At 37.8% G+C, this 24,872-nt stretch overlaps 1 protein-coding gene across 8 annotated transcripts in view; it reads right to left on the bottom strand.

Moving 5' to 3' along the window:
• IntS9 (integrator complex subunit 9) overlaps positions 1–24,872 on the bottom strand; it is a 370,946-nt gene that overhangs the window by 209,357 nt on the left and 136,717 nt on the right. For all 8 annotated transcript variants that reach the window (XM_090373281.1, XM_090373278.1, XM_090373279.1 and 5 more), the window contains one exon: positions 4,603–4,783. In XM_090373281.1, the coding sequence (XP_090229407.1) occupies positions 4,603–4,783 (181 nt within the window). The remainder of the gene's footprint in view (positions 1–4,602; positions 4,784–24,872) is intronic.

Raw genomic sequence — 24,872 nt, 5'->3', positions numbered from 1 at the left:
GGCTAGCCCGGTCGGCTGGTGATGTTCTATAAGCACCTGTAGCAATCCTGAGGGCAGAATGTTGAACAGGAGCAAGCGGTACTAGCACTCTCCCTAGCAGAGTCATACACCAAGGCCCCATAATCAAGACGAGACCTAATTTAGAGTTCTATACAGATGAAGTAAGGTGTAGCAATCTGCATCCCATGTTTTCGAAGAAAGAACTCTGAGAATGTTCATTTTTTTCTGGCAGGTTGTCTGGAGATATTTGATATGTTCTAAAAAATTAAGTTTACTATCAAAAATTAGACTGAGGAGACGAATGCTACTCATAACTGAGATAGAATGATTTGTCAGGTGTAGCTCTGGGTCAAGATGCATCCCTCATTTGTTACAAAAGTGAATGACACTAGATTTTTGATGAGGTAGTCAGTAACCATTCTGTGTCATCCATAGTTCAATATTGTTTAGTGAGATTTGTAGTTGCCTTTCAATGAAGTTCATATTCAGTGAACTGCAGGAAACAGTCAGATCATTGGCATAGAGGTATGAGTTCACAGTGTTGGGAATACGTTTGGTAATATGATTTATTCTCAATGCAAATAAGGTAGCACTGAGAAGTGAGCCCTGTGGGACTCCTTCCTCTTGCATATAGATTTGCGAGAAGACTTGCCGATAGCGAACTTGAAAAGATCTATACTGAAGGAAGTTTTGTATGTAGCATGGTAAGTGGCCTCTCAGGTCAAGGGAATGAAGATCTTTCAAGATATCAAAATGCCAGGTGGTGTCAAAGGCCTTCTCTATGTCAAGGCAGACCACAACAAGATGTTAATTTCGGATAAATGCATTCCTGATATTTGTTTCAGCTTTGACCATGAGATCCAGGGATGACTGATTTTTTCTGAAACCAAACTGGTTATCAGAGATTAGATGTTTTGAATCTAGAATAAAATTAGATGTTTAGAATTAGATGTTTAAAATTAGATTAGATGTTTTGAATCTTGAATAAAACTTTAGAAAATTTTTTCTAAAGTTTTATTCAAGCAACTGGTAAGAGAAATGGGTCTATAGTTGTGAGGGATAGAATGGTCTTTCCCTGGTTTGGGAATTGCCAGTACATAGGAGTGATGCCAGCACGTGGGAAATGAATGTTCAATAAATATACGGTTGTAAAAGGTCAGCAGCAAGGATAATGATTTATTATCTAAGTGTTGAAGCATTATATAATGCACTCCGTCGGGACCAGCAGCATCGTTCTTTAAGGTATATATAGCTTCTTGAAGTTCGATCATAGTAAGTATCTGATTGTATAGTAGAGAAGTGGTCGTTTTGAAGTTAAATTTTGATTTTTCAGCTGAAGCTTTGATCTTCTGAAATGTTGGATCATATAAGGTCGAGGCAGACAACTGGGAGAATACGGTCCCTAGAGTATTCGTAATCTCTACAGGAGTAGAGATTGCGAATTCCATTCCTGTTCATTCCAGTTGAAAACTGGCAAGGACAATGGAGGAAATTTGCCATTTAGTTGTCTTATTTTTTTCTATATTATATTGACATCAGTATTTTTATTGATTGAAGTTGCAAATCAGATCCAAGAGTTTCTTTTAGCTTTCTTTCTGAAGTGTCGGGCCTTGGCTCTGAGTTTCTTATAATTTATAAGATTATTGGTGGTAGGATATTTGCGGAATATATTCCACATTCGATTTTTTCCTTTTTTTGGCATTCTTACAATCCTCATTCCACCAATAGTTTATGGGTGTACAGATGTCTGACTGTGATTGTGGGATGCAATAGATGCAGCTGCTAGAATTTGTTTGGTGATATGATCAGTGATTGTGTCAATTGGGAAAGATTCAATGATTTGTCTATCAAATGAAACATGAGAGGTATACTTGACCCAATCTGCCTTGGAAAATTTCCATTTTATTGTGGTTTTTTTCCAGTTGAAGAGTGTGATGTTTGAATTTTACAGATTAATGGGTAGTGGTCACTGTTTAGTGGATCATCAAGAGCTGTCCACTCAATACTAGGAAAGAGGATCGGAGAGCAGACAGACAGGTCTATTGCAGACACTGTTCCTGGGAGATGGATGTAAGTTGGTGAACCAGTAATTAGGATGGTTAAGTTTTGTCTGTCAACGAGCATTTCAATGAGTTGTCCTCGTACATCTGCATTGGGAGAACCCCACAGTGGATGGTGTCCACTGAAGTCGCCCAATAAACAGAAAGGGGTTGGCAACTGCAGGATAAGATCTTCAAGTTTGTGAATAGTACAAGGATGATTGGATGGTAGATAGATCGAAACAAGAGTCAGAGTGATGCCAATTGCTATTCGGGGTAGCAACGGCTTCTATAGAGGTTTGTACAGAAATGCGCCTGCAAGGGACTTGCAAATCTATAAGAATGGCTACTCCACCACGAGCATTATTTGCAACAGGTCTATCTTGTCTGAAAAGAGTATAATTTTTTATCAAGGGAGATAACTGAGGCATCAGATATGTCCCCTGTAAGCAGATGCCTACAGGATTATGCTGCTTAATTATGTTGTATATGTCATCAATATTGCTCCTAAAGCCTCTACAATTCCATTAGACAACGTGGTTCATTGTTTCAATTTAGATGATGTTGCCAGATGCCAACAGCAACCAACCATTGCCGACCAAATCCAGAAGCGAAGGCTCAGATGGTTTGGCCACGTATGTAGAATGGGCACGAACAGAATACCATCCACACTCCTTTGGAGACAACGACCCACCCAATGGAGCATCCAACGGACCGCGCCTAGGAAAACGTGGGCCAAGCAAGTGGAAGATGACTTGAAGAGCCGACGTCTCGACCTTAACCAGGCCAGGACTGAAGCCATGGATCGCAAGGTATGGAAGAACATCACAGAGCAAGTCCGAAACCCTGCGGCACCTACAGCAGCATACTGGTTGCGTGGCCAACCGCCTCCCCCAGCTGCCAGCTAAGGACCAAAGAAGAAGAAGAAGAAGATGAAGGAACTGAATCTGACTGCTTTTTGGAAGTCTGTTTGACACGGTCCATTTTAATCATCTCTTTTTGAGAAAACAGGTATTGTGTCTATTTCATCCTCTGGATGGATCTCCAGAATGGTTTCAGTATCACCTTGACTGGAAATTTCATTAGTATCCATAAGGGAGGAGTCAAATGTCTGTTTTTGATTAGAATCTGCGTTCTCTGCTTGGACGGATCTTACGGAAGCTGCATCGGCAGACGGTGGTATAGTGACTGGTGTGTTGTTAACTCTGCTTGAAATCTGTTGCTTTGAAGGTACAGAGCTGAGCAGGGAACGAGCCCATTCCGAAATACAGATATTTGGAGGAATCGATGTATCAGTCTGGACTGATACTGAATGAAACTTTTTAGAGGCTTCAGCATATGTGTCTAGGTGTCATTAGTTGTATTTGCTTTCTTGCTTCTGCGAATGAAACTTTCTTTTCTATTTCTCGATTTTTTTCTCATATTTCCATTGTTCACAATTTTTAGAAAAGGCTGGATGGCTGCCTTAACAATTGGGGCAGAGCAGAGCCTGGGTATTACAGTCAGCCTGGGAATGATCTTTTGAACCACAGTTAGGACATACAGGGTCACCTTGATACTGTTTGTGAGTGTCCGAATTTCTGACATTTGTAACATCTTACTGGGTTCAGAATATATGAGCAAATGCGACAATGCAAATACCCTGCTTTTACTGATGAAGGTAAACTGGGTGAGTTGAATGTCAAAATTATGCTGTGAGTTAGGAGTTCGCCATTTTTTTTTCATCATAATTCGTTTCGCCTGTGTGACTTTCTGATACTGCAGTTCCTGAACAATTTCTTCTTCTGAGACATTCATTAGGTCCCATTCAGAAATAACACCTTTGGATGAATTAAGTGTGGCATGTGAGGACACCTTAACTGGAACTCCTCCAAATGCGGTGAGTCTGAGCAGAGACTCAGAGTGTTTGGAGTTGGTGGCCTTAACAAGCAGGTCGCCATATTTCAGTCGTTGTACCATTTTCGGGGAGCCAGCTACACTCTCAAGACATTTTTGAATGAGGAATGATAATAAATTACCTAAGGACTGGTTATTTAGTGAATACAGAATGAGAAAAATTGGGTTTTCCATTCGGGGAGCATCTGTCTTCAGTCTTTGGATTTGCAGTCCTAATTGGTGGAAAATTGTCACAGTCCATGTTTTGCTCCTTTTGGCCCTGTGGGTCGATTTTACCACCCAGGTTTCCTGCCCTGCCATGGGGAGGCAGAAGCAGTGGGTGGCACAGCAATGGAATATTCCCCATGCCTTGTTTTGAGCCTTTCTTGCTGCTGTGTGCTCTGCATTAAACCATGGTTTTAGAAATGATGGAAACTCAGTCCATGTCATCAGAAGGAACTGAAATTGCCACTGCTTGGACAGTGCTTTCTGTGATGTACTTAACTGTGTTATTAATTGGCTCCTGGATGACTATGGTGGTATTAAACACTTTTACAGATATTTCAAGGCATTCCAGTCAGAGTGATCAATCTTCCACTGTGATATCCTAGACAGGGTATCACAGTGCTAATATTTATTATGCAGATAATAAAATGAATGGAATTTAAAACAGAAAAAATTATCTTACCACTCAGCCAAAATATTTGAATAAGCCAATGAATTATCTGCTACAGGAGACAGAAAAAACAATGGAGTTGATATCTGGCCTGTTGTTTCAAGGTGAGTAGAAAGACATTCAAATACATCGTATGTTACACCAGATGGATAGCAAGGAATCAAGACATTACCTCCATTTCGAACTGTAAGTGCTAAACAAAAAATAAAATTTCAGAATTGCTACTACAGATTTTCTTTAAGACAAAAATAAAAAAGATGAATAATGACAATTAATTATTATTATTATTATTTTTTTAAATATCTTGAAAGTTAATTTAACCAAATTTCTTCATTAATTGCTCTTTTATGAGATTATTTTTTAAATACAGATTTTTATTATAAATTTCTACCACCATCTTTCATTCAGAATTTTTTTTTAAAGACTTCTTCCTTCACTGTCCATCTTTTTGGGACTAATTCGTTGCCTCTCTTCTTCTCAAGTTTCAAATTTTCTTCTTTACACAGATTTACACACATTGTTTTGAGGATTTTCTTACCTAATAAGTTGTCTGTTAACCAGTCTGATTTTTCATCGGAAATAAAGGATTACATAAACCACTTCATTAAGTAAGTACAATATTTTGGTTGTTCTTTAAATTTTGTCAAATTTCATTATCCCCAGCCCATTTGTACCTTTCTTTTAACTAGATCTAAATGTGCTTTCAAAGGAATTAAAATTTCCTGGTTCAATTTTGGACTTTAAATTACCATACTAATTAAGTATATTGGGCCAGAATATATCATATTTACTTGTATAAGAAATTGCTGATTTGCTTAATGATGAGTCCCATTTTATTTTAATTATGTAGCTGCCAACCTATGATATTCAGAAATCTAGTAAAAGCAGTATTTTTTTTTTTCCAAGTTTCATCCGAAAGAGAGAATCTGAACTAAGTTTATTCTTAAAATGGTAAGCATGAATTCAAGTAATTTGTTATGTTTCAAGCTTTGGTCTGCACTAGTCAAATGAGCAGAAGTCTGAAAAACAAGATGCAGGATATTTCAGAGACTGCTGGTAGTCATTGCGTTACAAGTAAACACATGAGTTGTGTTAGGGTAGCTAAGAATAGAAACAGGTGCATGTATACCTGCGTGTACACCAATGCTAGGAGTTTGGTAAATAAATTTGATGAATTTGAGGTATTGCTCAAAACATCAAAGGCAGATATTGTTGGGATATCAGAGACGTGGTGTCACACAGATATAAGTAATGCGGAACTGGAATTTGGGGAATACAATGTATATAGAAAGGATAGACAGGACAGGAGGGGAGGAGGGGTTATGCTATTAATTAAGAAACACATAAAGTCAAAAGAAGTGAAGCCAGTTGACATCGATGGACAGGGCAGTGTCGAGTCAGTTTGGTGTGACATAAGCATAGGGAAATCAAAATTGAGAGTAGGAGTGTACTATAGGCCTAATGACTCTGATGAGTATAATAATATATTGTACAGGGAAATAGAGTGGGCCAGTAAATCAGAGAGTCTTATAATGGGGGATTTTAATTTCCCAGATATTGACTGGAATTTGTGGGTTGGTCACTCGCACACTAGCAAGGCTTTTGTGGATTTATTGGATGATTGTTTTCTACATCAGCATATTCGTGAGGCAACAAGAGGGAGCAATACTCTTGATCTGATTATCAGTAGTGATTCTTCATGCATTAAGAACCTGCAGATAAATGAACCACTAGGTGGCAGTGATCACAGTGTGTTGAAGTGGGATTTACTCAAGGAGGTAACTACCATCAGAGGTAAAGGGAAGGGTTTTTGTTTTCGTAAAGGCGACTATGATGGTCTGAGACAGTATTTAAATTCTATACAGTGGGACCAACTGATGATGTTACCAACAGCAAACTCAAAATGGGAAGCATTCAAGGAACTAATCTTGGTGGCTACCAGGCTTTACATACCAACTAAGAAATATTGTTCAAGGTTTAGGCCTAAATGGTTGTCAGATGGACTAATGAGACATGTGGCAGAGAAGAAAAATGCATGGGATACATACAAATTAATGGGTGACATGGAAGCCTATGATAGATATAAGTTGGTCTGTAACCAAGTCACAAAGGAGATTAGGCAGGCAAAGGCAGACTACGAAAAATCCTTGGCAAAGGATGCAAAGAAAAACAGAAAGGAGTTCTTTACATACTTGAACTCGAGAAGGAAAGGGATGAATCAGATTGGTCCACTGGATATTGATGGTTCAACAGTTGAGGATCCTGCTCAGGTGGCTAACAATCTAAACGAGTATTTTGCATCTACATTCACGCATGAGGAGTTATTCAGGAAGGAGAATGATGTAGGTAAAGTAAACATTGGCAGTGAGCTGGATGATTTTGTAATAACTGAGAGGAAAGTGGAGGAGAGATTGTTGAGGATAAACATAAAAAAGGCACCTGGGGTGGATGGGATCTATCCAGTTATATTAAAGGAGGCAGCAAAGGAAGTATGCAAACCCCTAGCCATAATTATGAGAGCTTCTTTGGACTCAGGGGAGGTACCCATAGACTGGAGATGTGCAAATGTAACCCCAATTCACAAAGGAGGATCAAAGGCTGACACAAGTAATTATAGACCTGTTAGTTTAACTTCTGTTCCAGGTAAATTAATGGAGGCACTGGTTAAAGAAACACTGCAGGATCATCTAGACAAGAATTCAGTTATAGCTCAGACGCAGCATGGTTTTATTAAGGGCAGGTCTTGCCTGACCAATTTGATTGGATACTATGATGTAGTCACAAAAGAACTGGATGCAGGGAATAACTTTGATATTATATATTTGGATCTTAGAAAGGCTTTTGATACTGTTGCACATGGAAGACTGCTGCACAAATTGGAGCAGTGTGGCATTGGAGGCAAATTGCTGCTATGGATAAGGGGATGGTTGAGTGGCAGAAGACAGAGAGTGGTAATCAATGGACACTGCTCAACGTGGACTAATGTTATTAGTGGAGTTCCTCAAGGTTCAGTGTTGGGTCCATTGTTGTTTTCGGTGTTTATGAATGATTGATGATGGGATATCAAGTTTAATGTCTAAGTTTGCAGATGATACAAAGGTTGGCAGGGTTGTTAAGGACACTACTGACGCTATGCTGCTGCAACAGGATCTGGAAAGGTTGAACAGATGGGCTGAGAGGTGGCAAATGAAGTTTAACATTGACAAATGTAAAGTACTACATATGGGTAACAGTAACCCCAGAGCAATGTATCAACTCTGCGGTACTACACTGACAGTGGTGGAGAATGAAAAGGACCTGGGGGTAATTGTGCAGGCAGATATGAAGTTCTCTGAGCAGTGCAGACGAGCTGCAAGAGTAGCTCATGGTGTCTTGTCAATGATATACAGGAATTTTTCTAGCAGGGATAAGGAGGTGATTATTCCCTTGTATAAGGCAATGGTTAGGCCACATCTTGAGTACTGTATACAGGTCTGGAGGCCTCATTTCAAGAAGGATATAGAGCTGCTGGAACGGGTACAGAGAAGGGCAACAAGATTAGTAAATGGAACAAAGGGTTGCTCTTACGAAGAAAGGCTTAAGTTTTGCAAATTACAGAGTCTGGAGACTAGGCACCGGCGAGGTGATCTGATAGAGGTGTATAAGGCTTTGAATGGTTTGAGCATGCTCAATCCAATGGGATTCTTCATCTTTCTCAGAATAATCACCTCAGAGGGCATAAATTCAAATTGAGGAAGGACGGATGTCGGATAGATGTGCGGAAATTTGCCTTTGGCCAGCGGGTGGTTGGTTGGTGGAACCGACTTCCATCACTTGTTGTTGAAGTTCATAGCCTAAACAAATTTAAGGCTCAACTGGACAGGTATTTCAAACGAACGGAGGGGTGAAATGGGAGTGGTGTGTGTTTTTTTTTTTTTTTTTTTTTTTTCTTTGGCTGATGCTGAATAAGCTTGCTTTCTTGCATCATATGCCTCTACTAATGCTAATGCTAATGCTAGTCAGTTCCCCTGATAAAGTACCACTGTACATAATTTTTTTCTCCTTTCATAATAGCTTCTGGTAAATTCATATATACTAGAATTTATGGAAATAACACTGCAAAATATTTATTGCTTCATCTTCAATATTACTAAAATGTACTGGGAACTTGCCAAAAACAAGTTCAAATTTCAAAATGCTAGGCTACTTTTTTTAAATGATTTTTTTTTTTTTAAGTATTAGTAGTGGAAAATGATGCAAGAAAGCAAGCGTATTAGCATATATAGCATCAGCCAAGAGAGAGAGAGAGGAAAAAAAAAAAAAACAATTTCACACATCCATTCCCTCTAAAAGTTTGTCCACCTCCTTGAATTTATTTAATTTATCAAGTTTCACAACAACAGATCGAAGTTTGTTCCAGCAATTAATCGCCTGTTGGCTAAAGTCAAATTTCCACACATCTATTCTACAACTGTCTTTCCTAAATTTCAATTTATGCCCCCTCAGGTTTGTGTGCGCCTCCGTAGCCAGGTGGGAAGGAGCAGCAGTGCGTAGCACACGCTTCTTGATTAGACCGGGGTTCGAGCCCGTCACCACCAAATACGGAAGATGCGGAAAGGTCAGGGAATGACCACCGCACCGGAGCAATATGGCCTTAGTTGCTAATGCTCCTAAAAACCAAATAACAACAACAACAACAACAACAACCTCAGGTTCGTAATCTGAGCAAGCGGAAGAAACCCATCAGAATTCAGCATACTCAACCCATTCAAGGCCTTATATGCCTCAATCAGATCACCTCTCAGGTGCCTAGTCTCTAGCTGCTGCAATTTGCAGAACTTAAGTCTTTTTTTGGTAAGAGGACCCCTTCGTTCCCCTCACAAATCTTGTTGTCCTCCTTTGTACATGCTCAAGCAACTCAACGTCCTTTCTAAAATGAGACCTTCCCCCCGTGACCATTGCCTTATACAAAGGGATAATCACCTCCTTTTCCCTACTAGCAATAATTCCTGTATATTACTGACAATACCTCATGACCTGCTCTTGCAGCCTGTCTACATTGCTCAGAAAACTTCATATCTGACTGCACAATTTTTTTCTTTTTCTACCACCCTAAGTGTAGTATGGTTGGTATACATACCACACAGTTGGTATGTTTTCTGGGATTAGTTCTACCCATATGCAGTACTTTGCATTTGTCAATGTTCAACTTCAGTTGCTACTTCTCAGCGCATCTGCCCAAATTTTCTAGATCCTGTTGCAGTAGCACACTGCCATTAACAACCCTGTCATCCTTTGTGTCATTTGCAAAACTGGATATTAAGCCTGAAAAACCTTCATCAATATCATTGATAAATATACAAAACAACAGTTGTCCCAACACCAAACCCTGGAGGATTACACTAATAACATTAGTCCACAAAGAGCAGCATCCATTGATTACCACTCTCTGTCTTCTCCCACTCAATCACCTCTTTATCCATAGCAGCAATTTGCCCAGCAGTCTTCCACATGCAACACTATCAAAAGCCTTCCTAAGATCCAATTATATATGATATCAAAATTATTTTTTGCATCCAGTTCCTTCGTGACTACATCATAGTATCCAATGAAATTTGTCAGATAAGACTTTCCCTTAACAAACCCATTCCGTGTCCTGAATTATACTGCAATCTTGTCTAGATGATCCTGCAATTCATCTTTCACCAGTGACTCCATTATTTTCCCCGGAACAGAAGTTAAACTAACTGATCTGTAATTACTTGTGTCACCTTTAGATCCCCCTTTGTGAATTGGGGATACATTTGCACATCTCCAGTCCATGAGGATTTCCCCTGACTCCAAGGATGCTCTCATAATTAAATTATGGCTAAGGGTTTGCTTACTTCTTTTGCCGCCTCCTTTAATATAACTGGATAGATCCCATCCACCTCAAGTGCCTTGCTTATGTTTAACTTCAACAATTTCTCCTCCACTTTGCTCTCAGTTGTTACAAAATGATGATTCAATTTTGCACAACTGAAGCATTTCTTGGAAGACCACCCTTTCCTTCCCCTTCACAGATCTTTTTGCACTTCTCTGCACCCATTTCTGCAGAAATAAATCTTCCCTAAAATGAGGCTTCCAGTACTCAAGATGCAGCCTAACAATGGGATAATCACTTCCTTGTCCCTGCCAGCAAAGTTCCCAAATATCATACACAAAACTCCATGACCTGTCCTAGCAGCCTAGCTGCACCGCTCAGAAAACTTCATATCTGACTGCACAATTACCACCAGATCGTCTTCATTTTTCACTGCTCTCAGTTTAGTACTAGGCAGTCAGTACATTAATTCTGCCTTACTGCTACCCATATGCAGTACCTTGCATTTGTCAATGTTAAACTTCAATCACCATTTTGCAGCCCATTGGCCTAATCATGAGATCTGGCTGCAGGAGCTTAGCCTGATTACTGTCATTACCCACTCTGCCAACCTTTGTCATCTGTAAACTTAGAAATTAGGCCTGATATATCTTCATCAACATCATTAATAAATGTTAACAAAAGCAATGAGCTAACCACTATGGAACTCCACTAAAAACATTAGTCCAGGAAGAGTAGTGCTATTAATAGCCACTCTGTCTTTTCACAATGAACTATCCCTTTATCCATAGCAGTAACTTGCCCTTAACACCACAATGTTCTAAGTTGTACAGCAGACGATTATATGCAACTGTATCGAAAGTCTTCCTAAATCACAAGTATATGATATCAAAATTATTTTTTGCATCTAATTCCTTTGATACTGCATTATAGTACCAATCAGATTGGTCAGACAAGGCCACTCCATAACAAGTCTGTGCTGTGACTGCAGTATAATTGAATTCCTTTCTAGATAATCCTCCCTTACTTCTTTAATCAGCAACTCCATTATTTTCCTTGGAACAGATGTTAAGCTAACAGGTCTGTAATTACTCGTGCCTTTGTGATTTACTCGCTTTGATCTCCTTTGCGAATTGAAGATACATTTGCACATCTCCAGTAGTGGGGATCTCCCCTGAATTCAAGGATGCTCTCATAATTATGGCTAAGGGTTTGTTTACTTCCTTTGCTGCCTCCCTTAATATAACTGGACAGACCACATCCACAATAAATATAACCAAATAAAAATATCAAAGAAAAAGAAACTTACAAATATTCATTTGTATCTACAGAGAATTTATTTCTATATAAACTACAAAGCAACTACATATATAACTAGAAAGAAATTAAAAAAAACAGATATATCTAGTATAAAATCATAGAAGCAAAATATTGCAAAATATAGCACTTTTAACATTATAGCATATGCTAAAATTATACAATGAAGATGTATTATTTTAATTGAATTTTTGTCACTTTGAAGGACCTTTCACAAGAAGCTACTGTTACAGTCAGGGTAACAAAAATTCAAATGCTATTTCTATATTTGGATAAGATTCTATTAGAGTCATAATTGGACAATATTCATGAACGAATTGGAGAAGTTGTAAAGAGGTTAAAGGTTTTATATCCCACAGAATTCACAAAACATTATTTTTCAAATATCTGATGCATTTAAATCTTTGCTGTATTTTAATGCAAGGTAATGCAAAATCTCCAGAACATCCAAACCATATTTAATTTCAATATAAAATTGTTGTTCGACAGATAAATTTAAATCATGTGAAGATTTGTTAATTGCCATTCTTTTTTCTTCTTTCATATGGAAATGTAGCTTGTATATTCATTTTTTCTGCTGTGGTAGCAGCATATCCGAAAATATCTTGAAATTCACTTTCCTATATTTTTTAGAGATTTCTTTTTTTTATCAATCTGCTTAAATGCAAAGCTTTGTAGCTTGCGTTTTTTTTATTTACACAGTCAATATTAATAAGTATTTTATTCTATATAGCTAATCTTCATAAAAATGGATAGTCTATTTGTAAAAGAAGACTTGCAGAAAAACTGATAGTTTCTACATTTGCAGACGTATCTTCAGTATTAATTAAGACTCTGTGAACTTTTGTTATTTGTAAGAACAAGAATTTATAACTCGTTCTTTGGATGACCATCTTGTGTCTGTATGTCTTTTAAGTGAAATCTTCAAATTTTCATTAAAATTTCCCAGAGACTGGTGGAACCAGAAAAAATAGAAAATTTTCTTTGAAGAACACCAAAAAAAAATATGCTGAGCATGGCAAATTCATTTTTTTTTTTTTAAATTATTGCCTGTACGCCTTATATTTCCGCCACATATTGGCCCCGTTATTGTATTCCTGCCCCCTTACATTTTCTAATGTCAAGCCCATCCTTTTCTGATTTGGTAAGAATTTCTGTTGCCAATCCAATGACAGCCTTTTCTTTACTTTCTATAAAATCAATGAAACTCTTCCATAATTTGCACATATCTAATTATTTGGGACATTTGTTTATGATGTGATAAATTGGGTGTGCAATCAATTAACAAGTACAGTACTTAGCTTTTTTTAATTTTTGAAATAAACCGGCCTAAATTTCATTTCCAATTAAGCATATAAATTCGTCTTGAATTTTATGCAATAAATAATTCACAGTTCCTTTTCAATGATTTGAAATTTGTTCTGCTAATTCTTTATTATAATAACTTATAAGTTCAATAATATTCCAGCTTTCAAATTCCCAACTATCCCATTGACCTTTTAATACAAGATTCTTTTTTTTCACAAAATAATATTGCATCCAGAATAAATTTTAAAATTCTTCTCCATTTTCCTTTCTCTGTCAAAATTGCTTTTTGTAGATCATCAATAAGTCCAGAATTTTTTAGACTCTTTTCCATTGATTTCCATTTTAGAAAGTGTCCATGGTGTTTTAATGAATTTTCGTGATTTAATATACATCGATAAGGGTTTCCAAGAGAAAAAGGCTTTCTGTGAATTGACTAGTGAAGGCACATTGCCAGTATTTTTATTAGTTCCATATAAAATGCATGGAAAACAATAAAGATTTAGTTTCTTTGAAATAAATCTGCCAATTTCTGTCTAAAATTCACCATTATCAAGTTTTCTTTTTTCAAAACACTCAATAGAAAATCGTCTGTCCTCAGATAAAGAATAATGAAAATCCTCATCTTTGCCTTGATCTGTATCATTTACTATTAAAAAGCATCTTATTTTGTCAGAAATAGTCAAATAGTCAGAAATAGCCAAGAGGCATGATTATTTAAGTTCAGCATGATATGATTATTATTATTATTTTCATTCTTTGCAATCTGAGGGGACTCATACTCTGACTGAGTTTTCTGGTCATTTTCAGGATGATTATTATTATTATGTTATAACCTCTGTTTCGCTACAATTTTATTCAGCATCAAGAATGATTGAATTGCAGCTAACAGGGTTTTCTTTTTTGTGGTCAGTGATTTCCACTGGCACAAACCAATTTTGAAAATTATTTGACAATTTCTTTGCTTCTTCCTCCCTCAACTTCTTTCGATATTTTGTTCCACTTGGTCGTTTGGACATCTTATTCTTACTTATAATTTATATATTTTAAAGATTTTTATTTTAATTAAATTTGGGGCACAGACAAATAAAAAACACCGTTTACTGTATACATGTAGACTAGAATGAAACTATTTTTAAAAATTGTTTCATTCTAGTCTACATTAACAGCATTTTTAACAATTTTTAAAGCATTTTGAAAAATGTTTCATTCAGGCATATGCACAAATTGAAAAAAAAAAAAAAAAAAAAAAAAAAAGACAAACTCGATAATACATTATTTTAAATAGGAGTTTGCTCACAATCTGCATTTTTGTAGTATAAAAAAGTATTTTAACAAGGAAAAGGTTCTCCTCAAAAAATTAACAAGGGGAACTCTTTACTCAAAAAATTTAAGGAGAACTACGCCCTCCCAATTTGGTTACTGTGTCTAAAACTCATTTTGAAAATGAGACAAAAATCGAATTGTAAAACACATTTAAATAACTAATAATTACATGCTTACAAGTTGGTGCAAATGAATCAGATCTGCTCGCAGCTAACTACAAAGCAACTTGAGGCTTTTGCCTCAAAATGCAACATAATTCAAATTATTAAAGAGAGTCAGGGGGCAATGAATCTCTTTAAAAATTACAGCTGTGAATTACAGGCTCCGAAAAAGCGATAAGTGTTTGCCATTTTATTTACCTAATTGTTATTTTATATTGAACTTTATATGTAGCCATATAGTTCTAGATACGCTGGTTATTTTTATTTTTAATTTAGATAAGAGTTTTTGTAGATTACTACTTAATATAGGTAAAACTGTTGTTTTGTTTGAATCTTGCAGCCATTGTTTTTGTATGCAGTGGTAGGGAATTCAAATTTTAATTGTGGTAACTAGGTAGCTCTAACGTAAAATTATATAGCATAATTTGCATCTCTGCATTTAGATAGTGTAGTATTGACAATTAATTAATTAAATTTATTGATCTTATTAATTTAAAATATCATGCCCCAGACTAGAGCAGAAAAGCAACATGCACAAAGTGGCAGGAATGCTGTGACTCAGGGGAGAATTGAGGGGGGCGATTTTCCAACGCATCACAGCCTAAAAAAATGTGCAACTTATGAAATGTTTGCCGAACTCTCTGGAACGAAACATGATCTAGCCAAGGAGGATGTCTTTGTGTGTGTGTGTGTGCCAGGTGCAGAGAGTGTCTAGAAATTAGGTGTCAACTCAGCGTTCTGATGAGTGTCTATAAGAGCTTGAGGTGTAGGATAGATGCCCTCGAAAAAATTAATATGAGGGGCCCGTCAAGTTCTCAGCTGCCCAACTCAACACAAGAGCTCACTCCGGGCATCATGTAACACAGCGGCAATCTCCAAGGCAGAATGCGCTGGTCCCACATGAGTTAGTTATTGTTAGTGACTCTACTGTCAGGGAGAAGGGGAATATATTGTGTAAAAAGGATAGACAGAATAGGACCAGGGTATATCTGCCAGGGGCAAAAGTTATGACATTGTAAAGCATATATTATCTTTTAAGGACACAAAGGGTGATATTATTGTACATGTTGGCACCAATGACATTAAGAGTAGAAGATTTGCAGATTTACTTAACAAGTACAGGTCAAAGTTGCAAAAAAGTCGTGAGTTAAATTTGAAAGTGTCTGCAATTCTGCCCACACACGATAGGAGGGAATATATGATGAGAGCCTTGTCAATCAATTCGGCCCTGGAGGAAATGTGCAAGGCACAAGGGGTAGAATTTTTTTCAGCCTGGTCTGTGCTTGTTAACAGGAGAGACTGCTTCTACAGGGATGGGATACACTTAAATAGAAAGTGTGCAAGAATATTTGCTGATGCCATCGAGGCAGTGTTAGGTGGGTCAGATAACTGCTAGCTTGGAGGGATTCACAGACTAAAAGGTTAAAAATAGCCGCAGGCAGAAGTGTAGGTGATTCTTGCACTACTTCTATTAGAACAAGCAGCGGCCTGGAGCGAGGGTTGTTGGGGGTTTCAGGGACTGATGGCAGTCATCGTGAAACAGGTGGGTATATGGGATGTGTTAGGGTAACTAATAATAAGAATAGGTGCATGTATACCAATGCTAGAAGTATAGTAAATAAATTTGATGAATTTGAAGTGTTGGTCAAGACATCAAAGGTGGATATTGTTGGGATAGCAGAGATGTGATGTCACACAGATATAAGGAATGCAGAACTGGAATTTGGGGAGTACAACGTGCACAGAAAGGATAGACAGAATAGGAAGGGAGGAGGTGTTATGCTGTTAATTAAGAAAAACATAAAATCAAAAGAAGTGCATCCAGTTGATATAGATGAACAGTACACTGTTAAGTCAGTTTGGTGTGACATAAGCAACTGCCTTGTCATCATTGCACCAGGGTGCCTGCCCGCCCACTGAAGAAGAACCAATCAGCTCTGAAACGGTGCAGTCTGGGTGGTGGCATCCACTGAGAATAAGTAACAACAGCCTTCTCCTATGGTGAAGAGTTACTTACTTGAGGTAGTGCAATATCATGGCAACTCGTTGTGAAGGTATTCACAATATGAGATATACATAATGATGCAAATTTGAATTTATGCTCTCTCAGGTGATTATTCTGAACAAGAGGAAGAATCCCATCAGCATTGAGCATGCTCAAATCATTCAAGCTTTATACACCTCAATCAGATCACCTAGCAGGTGCCTAGTCTCCAGACACTGTAATCTGCAAAACTTAAGCCTTTCTTCATAAGAGCAACCCTTCATTCCATTCACTAATCTTGTTGCCCTTCTCTGTACTCGTTCCAGCAGTTCTACATCCTTCTTGAAATGAGGCCTCCAGACCTGTATACAGTACTCAAGATGTGGCTTGACCATTGCCTTATAAAAGGGAATAATCACCTCCTTATCCCTGCTAGATAAATTCCTGTATATCATTGACAAGACACCATGGGCTACTCTTGTAGACTGTCTGCACTGCTCATAAAACTTCATATCTGCCTGCACAATTACCCCCAGGTCCTTTTCATTCTCTACCACTGTCAGTGTGTACCACAGAGTGGATATGTTACTCTGGGATTACTGCTTCCCCATATGTAGTACTTCACGTTTGTCAATGTTAAACTTCATTTGCCACCTCTCAGCCCATCTGTTCAACTTTTCTAGATCCTGTTGCAGCAGCGTAATGTCATTAGTGTCAAACTAATGACATTACGCAAACTTGGACATTAAGCCTAATATGCCATCATCAATATCATTTATAAATACAGAAAACAACAATGAACCCAACACTGAACGCTGAGAGACTCCACTAATAACATTAGTCTACGAAGAGCAGTGTCCATTGATTACCACTCTCTGTCTTCTCCCACTCAACCACCCCTTTATCCATAGCAGCAATTTGCCTCCTATATCATGCTGTTCCAATTTTCGCAACAGTCTTCCAGGTACAACAGTATCAAAAGTCTTTCTAAGATCCAAATATATGATATCAAAGTTATTCCCTGCATCCAATTGCTTTGTGACCACATCACAGTATCCAATCAAATTGGTCAGACAAGACTTCCCCTTAACAAAACCATGCTGTGTCCAAGCTATAACTGAAGTCTTGTCTAGATGATCCTGCAGTGCTTCTTTAGCCAGTGCCTCCATTAATTTCCCTGGAACAGAAGTTAAACTAACAGGTCAATAATTACTTGTATCGCCTTTTGATTCTCCTTTGTGAATTGGGGTCACATTTGCATATCTCCACTCCATAGGTACATCCACATAGTTCAGGGAAGCCATCATAATTATGGCTAAGGGTTTGCTTACTTCTTTTGCCTACTTTAATAAAACTGGATAGATCCCATCCACCCTGGGTGCCTTTCTTATGTTTATCTTCAACAATTTATCCTTCACTTTCCTCTCAGTTATTACAAAATCATCTAGCTCACTGCCAGAGTTTAATTCACTTCTGGCATTTCCCTCCCTGAATAACTCCTCACGTGTGAATGTAGATGCAAAATACTCATTTAGTTTGTTAGCCAACTGAACAGGATCATCAACAGCTGAACAATCAATATTCAGTGGACCAATCTGATTTATCCCTTTCCTTCTGGAGTTTACATAGGTAAAGAACTCGTTGCTGTTTTTCTTTGCATCCTTTGCCAAAGATTTTTCATAATCTGCCTTTGCTTGCCTAACTTCCTTTGTGACTTGGTTACAGACCAGCTTATATCTATCGTAGTCTTCCATGTCACCCATTAATTTATATGTATCCCATCCATATTTCTTTTTCTCTGCCACATGTCTGTTAGTTAGTTAGTTCATCTGACATCCATTTAGGCCTAAATCTTGAACAATATTTCTTAGCTGGTATGTAAAGCCTAGTAGCTTCCAAGATTAATTCTTTGAATGCTTCCCATTTTGAATTTGCTGTTGGTAACATCATCAGTTGGCCCCACCATATAGAATATAAATAATGTCTCAGACCACCGTAGTACCTTTACGAAAGCAAAAACCCTTCCCTTTACCCCTGATGGTAGTTACCTCTTTGAGTAAATCCCACTTCAGCACACTGTGAGCACTGCCACCTAGTGGTTTCTTTATCTGCAGATTCTTAATGCATGAAGAATCACTACTGATAATCAGATCAAGAATATTACTCCCTCTAGTTGCCTCCCGAACATGCTGAGGTAGAAAACAATCATCCAATAAATCCACAAAAGCCTTGCTAGTGTGTGAGTGACCAAACCCGCAAATTCCAGTCAATATCTGGGAAATTAAAATTTCCCCATTATAAGACTCTGATTTACTGGCCCACTCTATTTCCCAGTCCAGTTTTTATTATACTCAGAGTCATTAGGCCTATAACACACTCCTACTCTCAATTTTGATCTCTCAGTGCTTATGTCACACCAAACTGACTCGACATTGTGCTGTCCAACGATGTCGACTGGCTTCACTTCCTTGGATTTTGTGTTTCTTAACTAATTGCATAACCCCTCCTCCCTTCATATTCTGTCTATCATTTCTGTACACATCGTACTCTCCAAATTCTAGTTCTGCATTCCTTATATCTGTGTGACACCACATCTCTGATATCCTAACAATATCTGCCTTTGACGTTTTGAGCAATACCTAAAATTCATCAAATTTATTTACCAAACTCCTAGCATTGGTGTACATGCAAGTATACAATGCACCTGTTTCTATTCTTAGCTACCCCAACACAATCCATGTTTTTACTTGTACGGCAAAGACTCCCAGCAGTCTCTGAAATACCCTGCACCTTGTTTTCCAGGCTGTTGCTCATTTCAATAGAAGCAGTAGAAGAATCACTTTCACCTCTGCCAGTGGCTACTGTTAATCTATTAGTCTGTGTTTCCCCCCAACTAGTAGTTTTCCAACCCACCAAACACTAACTCAATAGTATCAGCAAATATTCTCGCACCCTTTCTATTTAAGTGTATCCCATCCCAAAGTAACTATAGAATTTTAGAATTTTTGGCAAATATAACTATTTGCCAAAGTAACTATAGAAGATACTATGCTCTTCATACCAAACAAGAGGTAATGTTTACAATTTGAAACTAAATGGATGTCTGATGAACCATAAATTTAAACTGAGCATGGAGAAGAATTGCAGGTTGCTTTTGCAGATGTTTGCTCTCAGCTAGTGAGTAGCTGATTTTCGGAACATCTATTTGGTGTTGTGAATTGAATTGGGTAAGCTGAATAAATTTAAGGAGGAAGTAGAAGTGTTTGAACAGGTGAGTATTTTTTTCCCTACTGATGCTGCATAATGGGCTGAGAAGTGGCAACTGAAGTTTAACGTTGACAAATACAAAGTACTACATATGGGTAGCAGTCACCCCAGAGAAACGTACCAACTGTGTTGTACTACACTCAGGGTAGTAGAGAATGAAAAAGACCTGGGGGTAATTGTGCACACAGATACAAATTTTCTGAGCAGTGAAAACAAGCTGCCAAAGCAGCTCATGGGATCTTGTCAATTATACAAGGTGTTTTCCTGGTAGGGAAAAGGAGGTGATTATCCCTTTGTATAAGACGATAGTCAGGCCACACCTTGAGTACTGTATATAGTACTCAAGATGTGGGGTTTTTTTTTTTTTTTTTGACTGATGCTGCATAAGCTTGCTTTTAGGTCTGGAGGCCTCATTTTAGGAAGGATGTGGAGTTGCTGGAATGAGTGCAGAGAAGGGCAACAAGATTGCCGAGGGGAACGAAGAGGTTCTCTTACAAAGAAAGGCTTAAAGTTCTGCAAATTGCAGCGTCTGGAGCCTTTCCTGCGAAGACGATACTTTTGTTCACCTCAGCTATCTCATTTCCTTTCTCAGCACTTGTTTCAGCAGATCTACATCCTTCCTAAAACAAGGCTTCCAGGCTTGTATGCAGTATTAGTACTCAATATTGGCCTTTCCATTGGTTGGTACAACACAATTACTTCCTTATCCCCGCTAGCAAAATTCTTATACATCACTGACAAAACTACAAGCTGTCAGGCAACCTGTCTGTACTACTCAGAGAACTTTATACCTGACTACCCAATTACCCGAAGGTTTTTATTTTCCACTAAATTGAGTATAGTACCACAACACAGTGGTACATTTATCTAGGATTACTGCTACAAACATGCAGTACCTTTCATTTGTCAATGTTAAACTTCAACCGCTGTCTCAGGTCATCCGACTAATTTTCCTAGATCTTGTTGCAGCAGATACCTTTATTACTGACTTAGACACTAAGCCTGATATTGCTTATCAATATAATTAATAAATAGAGAAATAGCAATGAGCCCAGCACCGAACCTTAGGGACCCCACTAATAACAGTAGTTGATGAAGAGCAATGTCCATTAATCCTTAAAGGGAAGGCTGAATCTTCTCCGACTCAACCATCCCTTTATCCATAGCAGTAAGTTGCCCTTAATGCCATACTGCTGTAATTTGTACAGCAGTCTTATGTACAACAGTATTAAAAGAATTCCTGAAATCCAAGTATATATTGGATTAATATACTGGATCAAGCCAAGGGCTTGATCCAGCCCTTGGATCAAGGGATAATAAAAAATTTTAAACTTCACTACAGAAAACGTGTTTTAAGACATCTCATTGCAAACATGAACGATGTAACATGTGCGAGTGACCTTGCAAAGAAAATCAGCATCCTAGTTGCGATTCAGTGGATTTCCTCTTCAGTAAACGCAATTAGAAAACAAACTGTCGTGAACTGTTTTGTAAAGTCTGGCTTCTCAAAGGCAAAAATTGAAGTCGTGAACAGCAATGTGGAGCACCAAGAAGAACAAGAACTTCAACATCTATGGATAATGTACGATACTTCAGCTACAAGTGACCCTGGCTACAAAGATATAGACTCGAACCTCACTACAGAAGATGGTGCTATAGATATCAATAACATCATCGATATTTTTCAAGAAGTTCCTCATGAGGATGAAGAAATGGAAGGTCATTCTGTCGAAGAACATATTAATGACGAACCACCGATGAAAATAGAAGCGCTCATACAATTCAATCACTTAAAAATGTTTTTTGCACTGAAGGACTTTCGATGGTTTCTTCACTCCAAACAAATGTTGAAAACAAAATTATCAGCCGAAAGAAGGTGCAGAAGAAAATAAGTGATTACTGTATGTATTTTTCTTAAGATAAAGTCATAATATGCATAGCACAATTGTATATATTATTTACAAAAATATTGTGCAAAATCTGTATATAATGTAATTTAATTTTACATTAAACGTTTAACGATTTTTCTTTATCTCTTGTGTATGTAATTGTATATTATTTACAAAAATATTGTGCAAAATCTGTATATATTTTAATTTAATTTTACATTAAACGTTTAACAATTTTTCTTTCTTTCTTTTTTTTTTTTTTTTCTCCCTCAGACTTCTTGTTAGCGGACACTTCTCTCTAACGGACACATTTCAGTAGTTTGGGAACGCTGTCCCAGAATATAAACAGAAAATTTATTTTTTTATTATTTATATGCTACCTTTGCTCTTTATATATGGGCTATAAAAAAAGAGAGATGTATTAAGAGAGGAATAATTTGCAATTTTTTAAAAAGTTTCATGTCATCCACAAACAACTGGTAATCCATGTTGGCAGACTATAAAAGGGATAATAAATCATTTTAGATATACATGAACAGGATTTGCTATTGTTATTTGGTTTTTAGGAGCATTAGGATATGCTCCTAAAAAGCATTAGGGATATGCGGTGGTCATTTCCTGACCTTTCCGCATCCTACGTATTTGGTGGTCATGGGCTCGAACCCCGGTCTAATCAAGAAGCGTGTGCTACACACTGCTGCTCCTGCCCACCTGGCTACGGAGGCGCCGATGAACAGGAGAAAGTAAAAAGAAAACTGTATGAAGCTCTGTGATAGAGTAAAAATCATGAAGTCTCACCATATGAGATTACAATAACTTAAATAACCCAGACCAAGAACATGATACAGTATTACAATTGGCCAATATGTTTGCAAATGTATTGGCTTAGTAAGTGTGATACATAATACTACCTATACAACATTCAGCAGTAAAAGTGTTAAACAAAATGATTTCATTAAAACTTTACCTTTCTGGTGCAAAAACATTGAGCAAAATTAATTACAGTTGAAGTGTTTGCAGGAAAAAAAAAATAGAGATGCTTTTGAGCCTTAGTCTTCATGCCAACTAGGAACAAAAAGTTAGAAGAGAATAATTTAATTATTTATGAAGGTGGTGTCAGGAATGGACCTTGAACAGACATTATTATTTGATTGTATGTTTGAAGGTATAATGTTTTTCAAATTCCAGATCTTTGAAAATTCTGTCTCTGTAATCTTAACATTTATTATATATTCATTTGGAGTTACAAGGTGTGACAGCAAAATACCTGGATTCATGCAATAAAAAGAACACAATATGAAGGAGCTCAAAAAATCATGTTTATAAACACTTTTAACAAGAGCACATATAATAGCAACGATCACATTTCATTTTTATTAGCAAGTGGCCCCTAGCCAGAAATGCACAACTCTGCTGTAAACACACAAGGTGCTTCAAAAACAGCTTTACAACTTTGAAAGTGTACATAAATTTATTTAGAGGGCATACACAATATTTTGAAATGTCAGAATGTAGCAAAACACTTCAATTTTTACCTTGGATAGTTATGGGTCAATGTGACTTCCATTTGTAATGCAGCAGACGTCAATTTCTTGCCACACTCTGTGTAGTATCTCTGGCACCACTTCTGCAACTGCTGCGGTAATTCGAGTTCGGAGCTCAGCAACGTTTGCAGGTAAGGGTGGTAACATATGCTAGATCTTTAACAAATCAGCATAAGACAAAATCCATAGGTGTAAGATCTGGGAAACGAGGTGTCCATGCTATTGGCAACCCTCGACCAATCCACTGAACTGGGAAAAGGGCATTGAGGTGCTTGTGCACTTCTCCAAGGTAATAGGGGGGGGTGCCATCTTGCTGGAACTGAACGCATCCTTCTTGGTCATTTGTCAATTTTGTGGAATGAAGAACTGTTGGAGGATGTCTAGATACACGATACCAGTAATGGTCGTCTCCATGAAAAAGAAGGGCTGTACACGTTTTCCTTGCTGAGGACACAAAACACGTTCACCTTTGGGCAGTCATGAACATGTCCCAAGGAGGCACATCAATTTTCGGTGCCCCAAATCCTGCAGTTGTGGGTGTTGACCTTACCAGTGACATGAAACATGCTCTCAACTCTGAAAATTATGGAGCGCAGAAATCCCTCATCATCTTCTATCCGATGGAACATTTGCATACAGAATTCCTTACGAACTATTTTATCTGCATTCGTAAGGTGTTGCACTATGGATAATTTGTACACCTTTAAGTGTAAATGTTTTCATAACAGTTGGCACACAGTCACATGTGGAATACCACTTATCCGAGACACACGTCGCGTTGACTTTTGTGGACTTCGGAGCTATCCCTAACCCTTTCCACAACATTATCAGGAACACGTGGCCGACCGGGGGGGGGGGTGACTTGGCACCCGGTCGGCGACATGTTCTGTGACTTGGCACAGAACATCTAGTCTCAACAAAATTCTTGTGCCATGTGTACATTGTAGGCCTACTGGGAGGTTCTTTGTGATACTAAGTGTGAAACTTCCTTCCTTTGAAGTTGTGTAGCAGACTTTGTTTCTTTGAACCAAAACACACAACGAGCCTGCTCTGCACCTGTGAAAGTCGCCATCTTGATCTCAACTGCCTGGGAGGGCTCGTGGTGGTAGTATTGGGTACTACAGTCAACGTGCATTACACTTGAAGTGTATTGCTACATTCTGACATTTCAAAATCTTATGTATGTAATCTAAATAAATTTATATACCCTTTAAAAGTTGTAAAGCTGTTTTGGAAACAGTGTATATATTATATACAGATTCATATGATATACAGAAATATAAATTGTGGCACCAGGAACCACAGGACAAGCACATGGCACAATGAGCCATATGACATGAATAAGACCAAATGTGGCGCAAGGAGCCACTGACCTTACAAAGTCAACATGAGATGAAGACAAATAACAATATGGTCACATAGGAGAAACTCGGCGAGTGAAGCTGGAGAGCATGAAATTAGCAATATTGAAATTTCAGAAGATTATTTTATTGGAAAAACTTTCTGGCCTAAAGGCCAGTAGGACTCCTGGAATTGATGGCACTCAATAATTTCGAGTGTGGTGGCAAGAGAGTATATTAAACCATTAAGTTTAATTATGAGGGAGTCAATGGATTTTGGAGATATTCTCTTGACTTGGAGAAGGGC

The sequence above is a fragment of the Mastigoproctus giganteus genome, chromosome 5 (assembly GCF_048544385.1).
Source record: "Mastigoproctus giganteus isolate SK-2022 chromosome 5, ASM4854438v1, whole genome shotgun sequence".
Classification (NCBI taxonomy): domain Eukaryota; kingdom Metazoa; phylum Arthropoda; class Arachnida; order Uropygi; family Thelyphonidae; genus Mastigoproctus; species Mastigoproctus giganteus.
The sequence above is the reverse complement of the archived record's forward strand: the minus strand, read 5'-3'. Positions and strand labels throughout refer to the sequence as shown.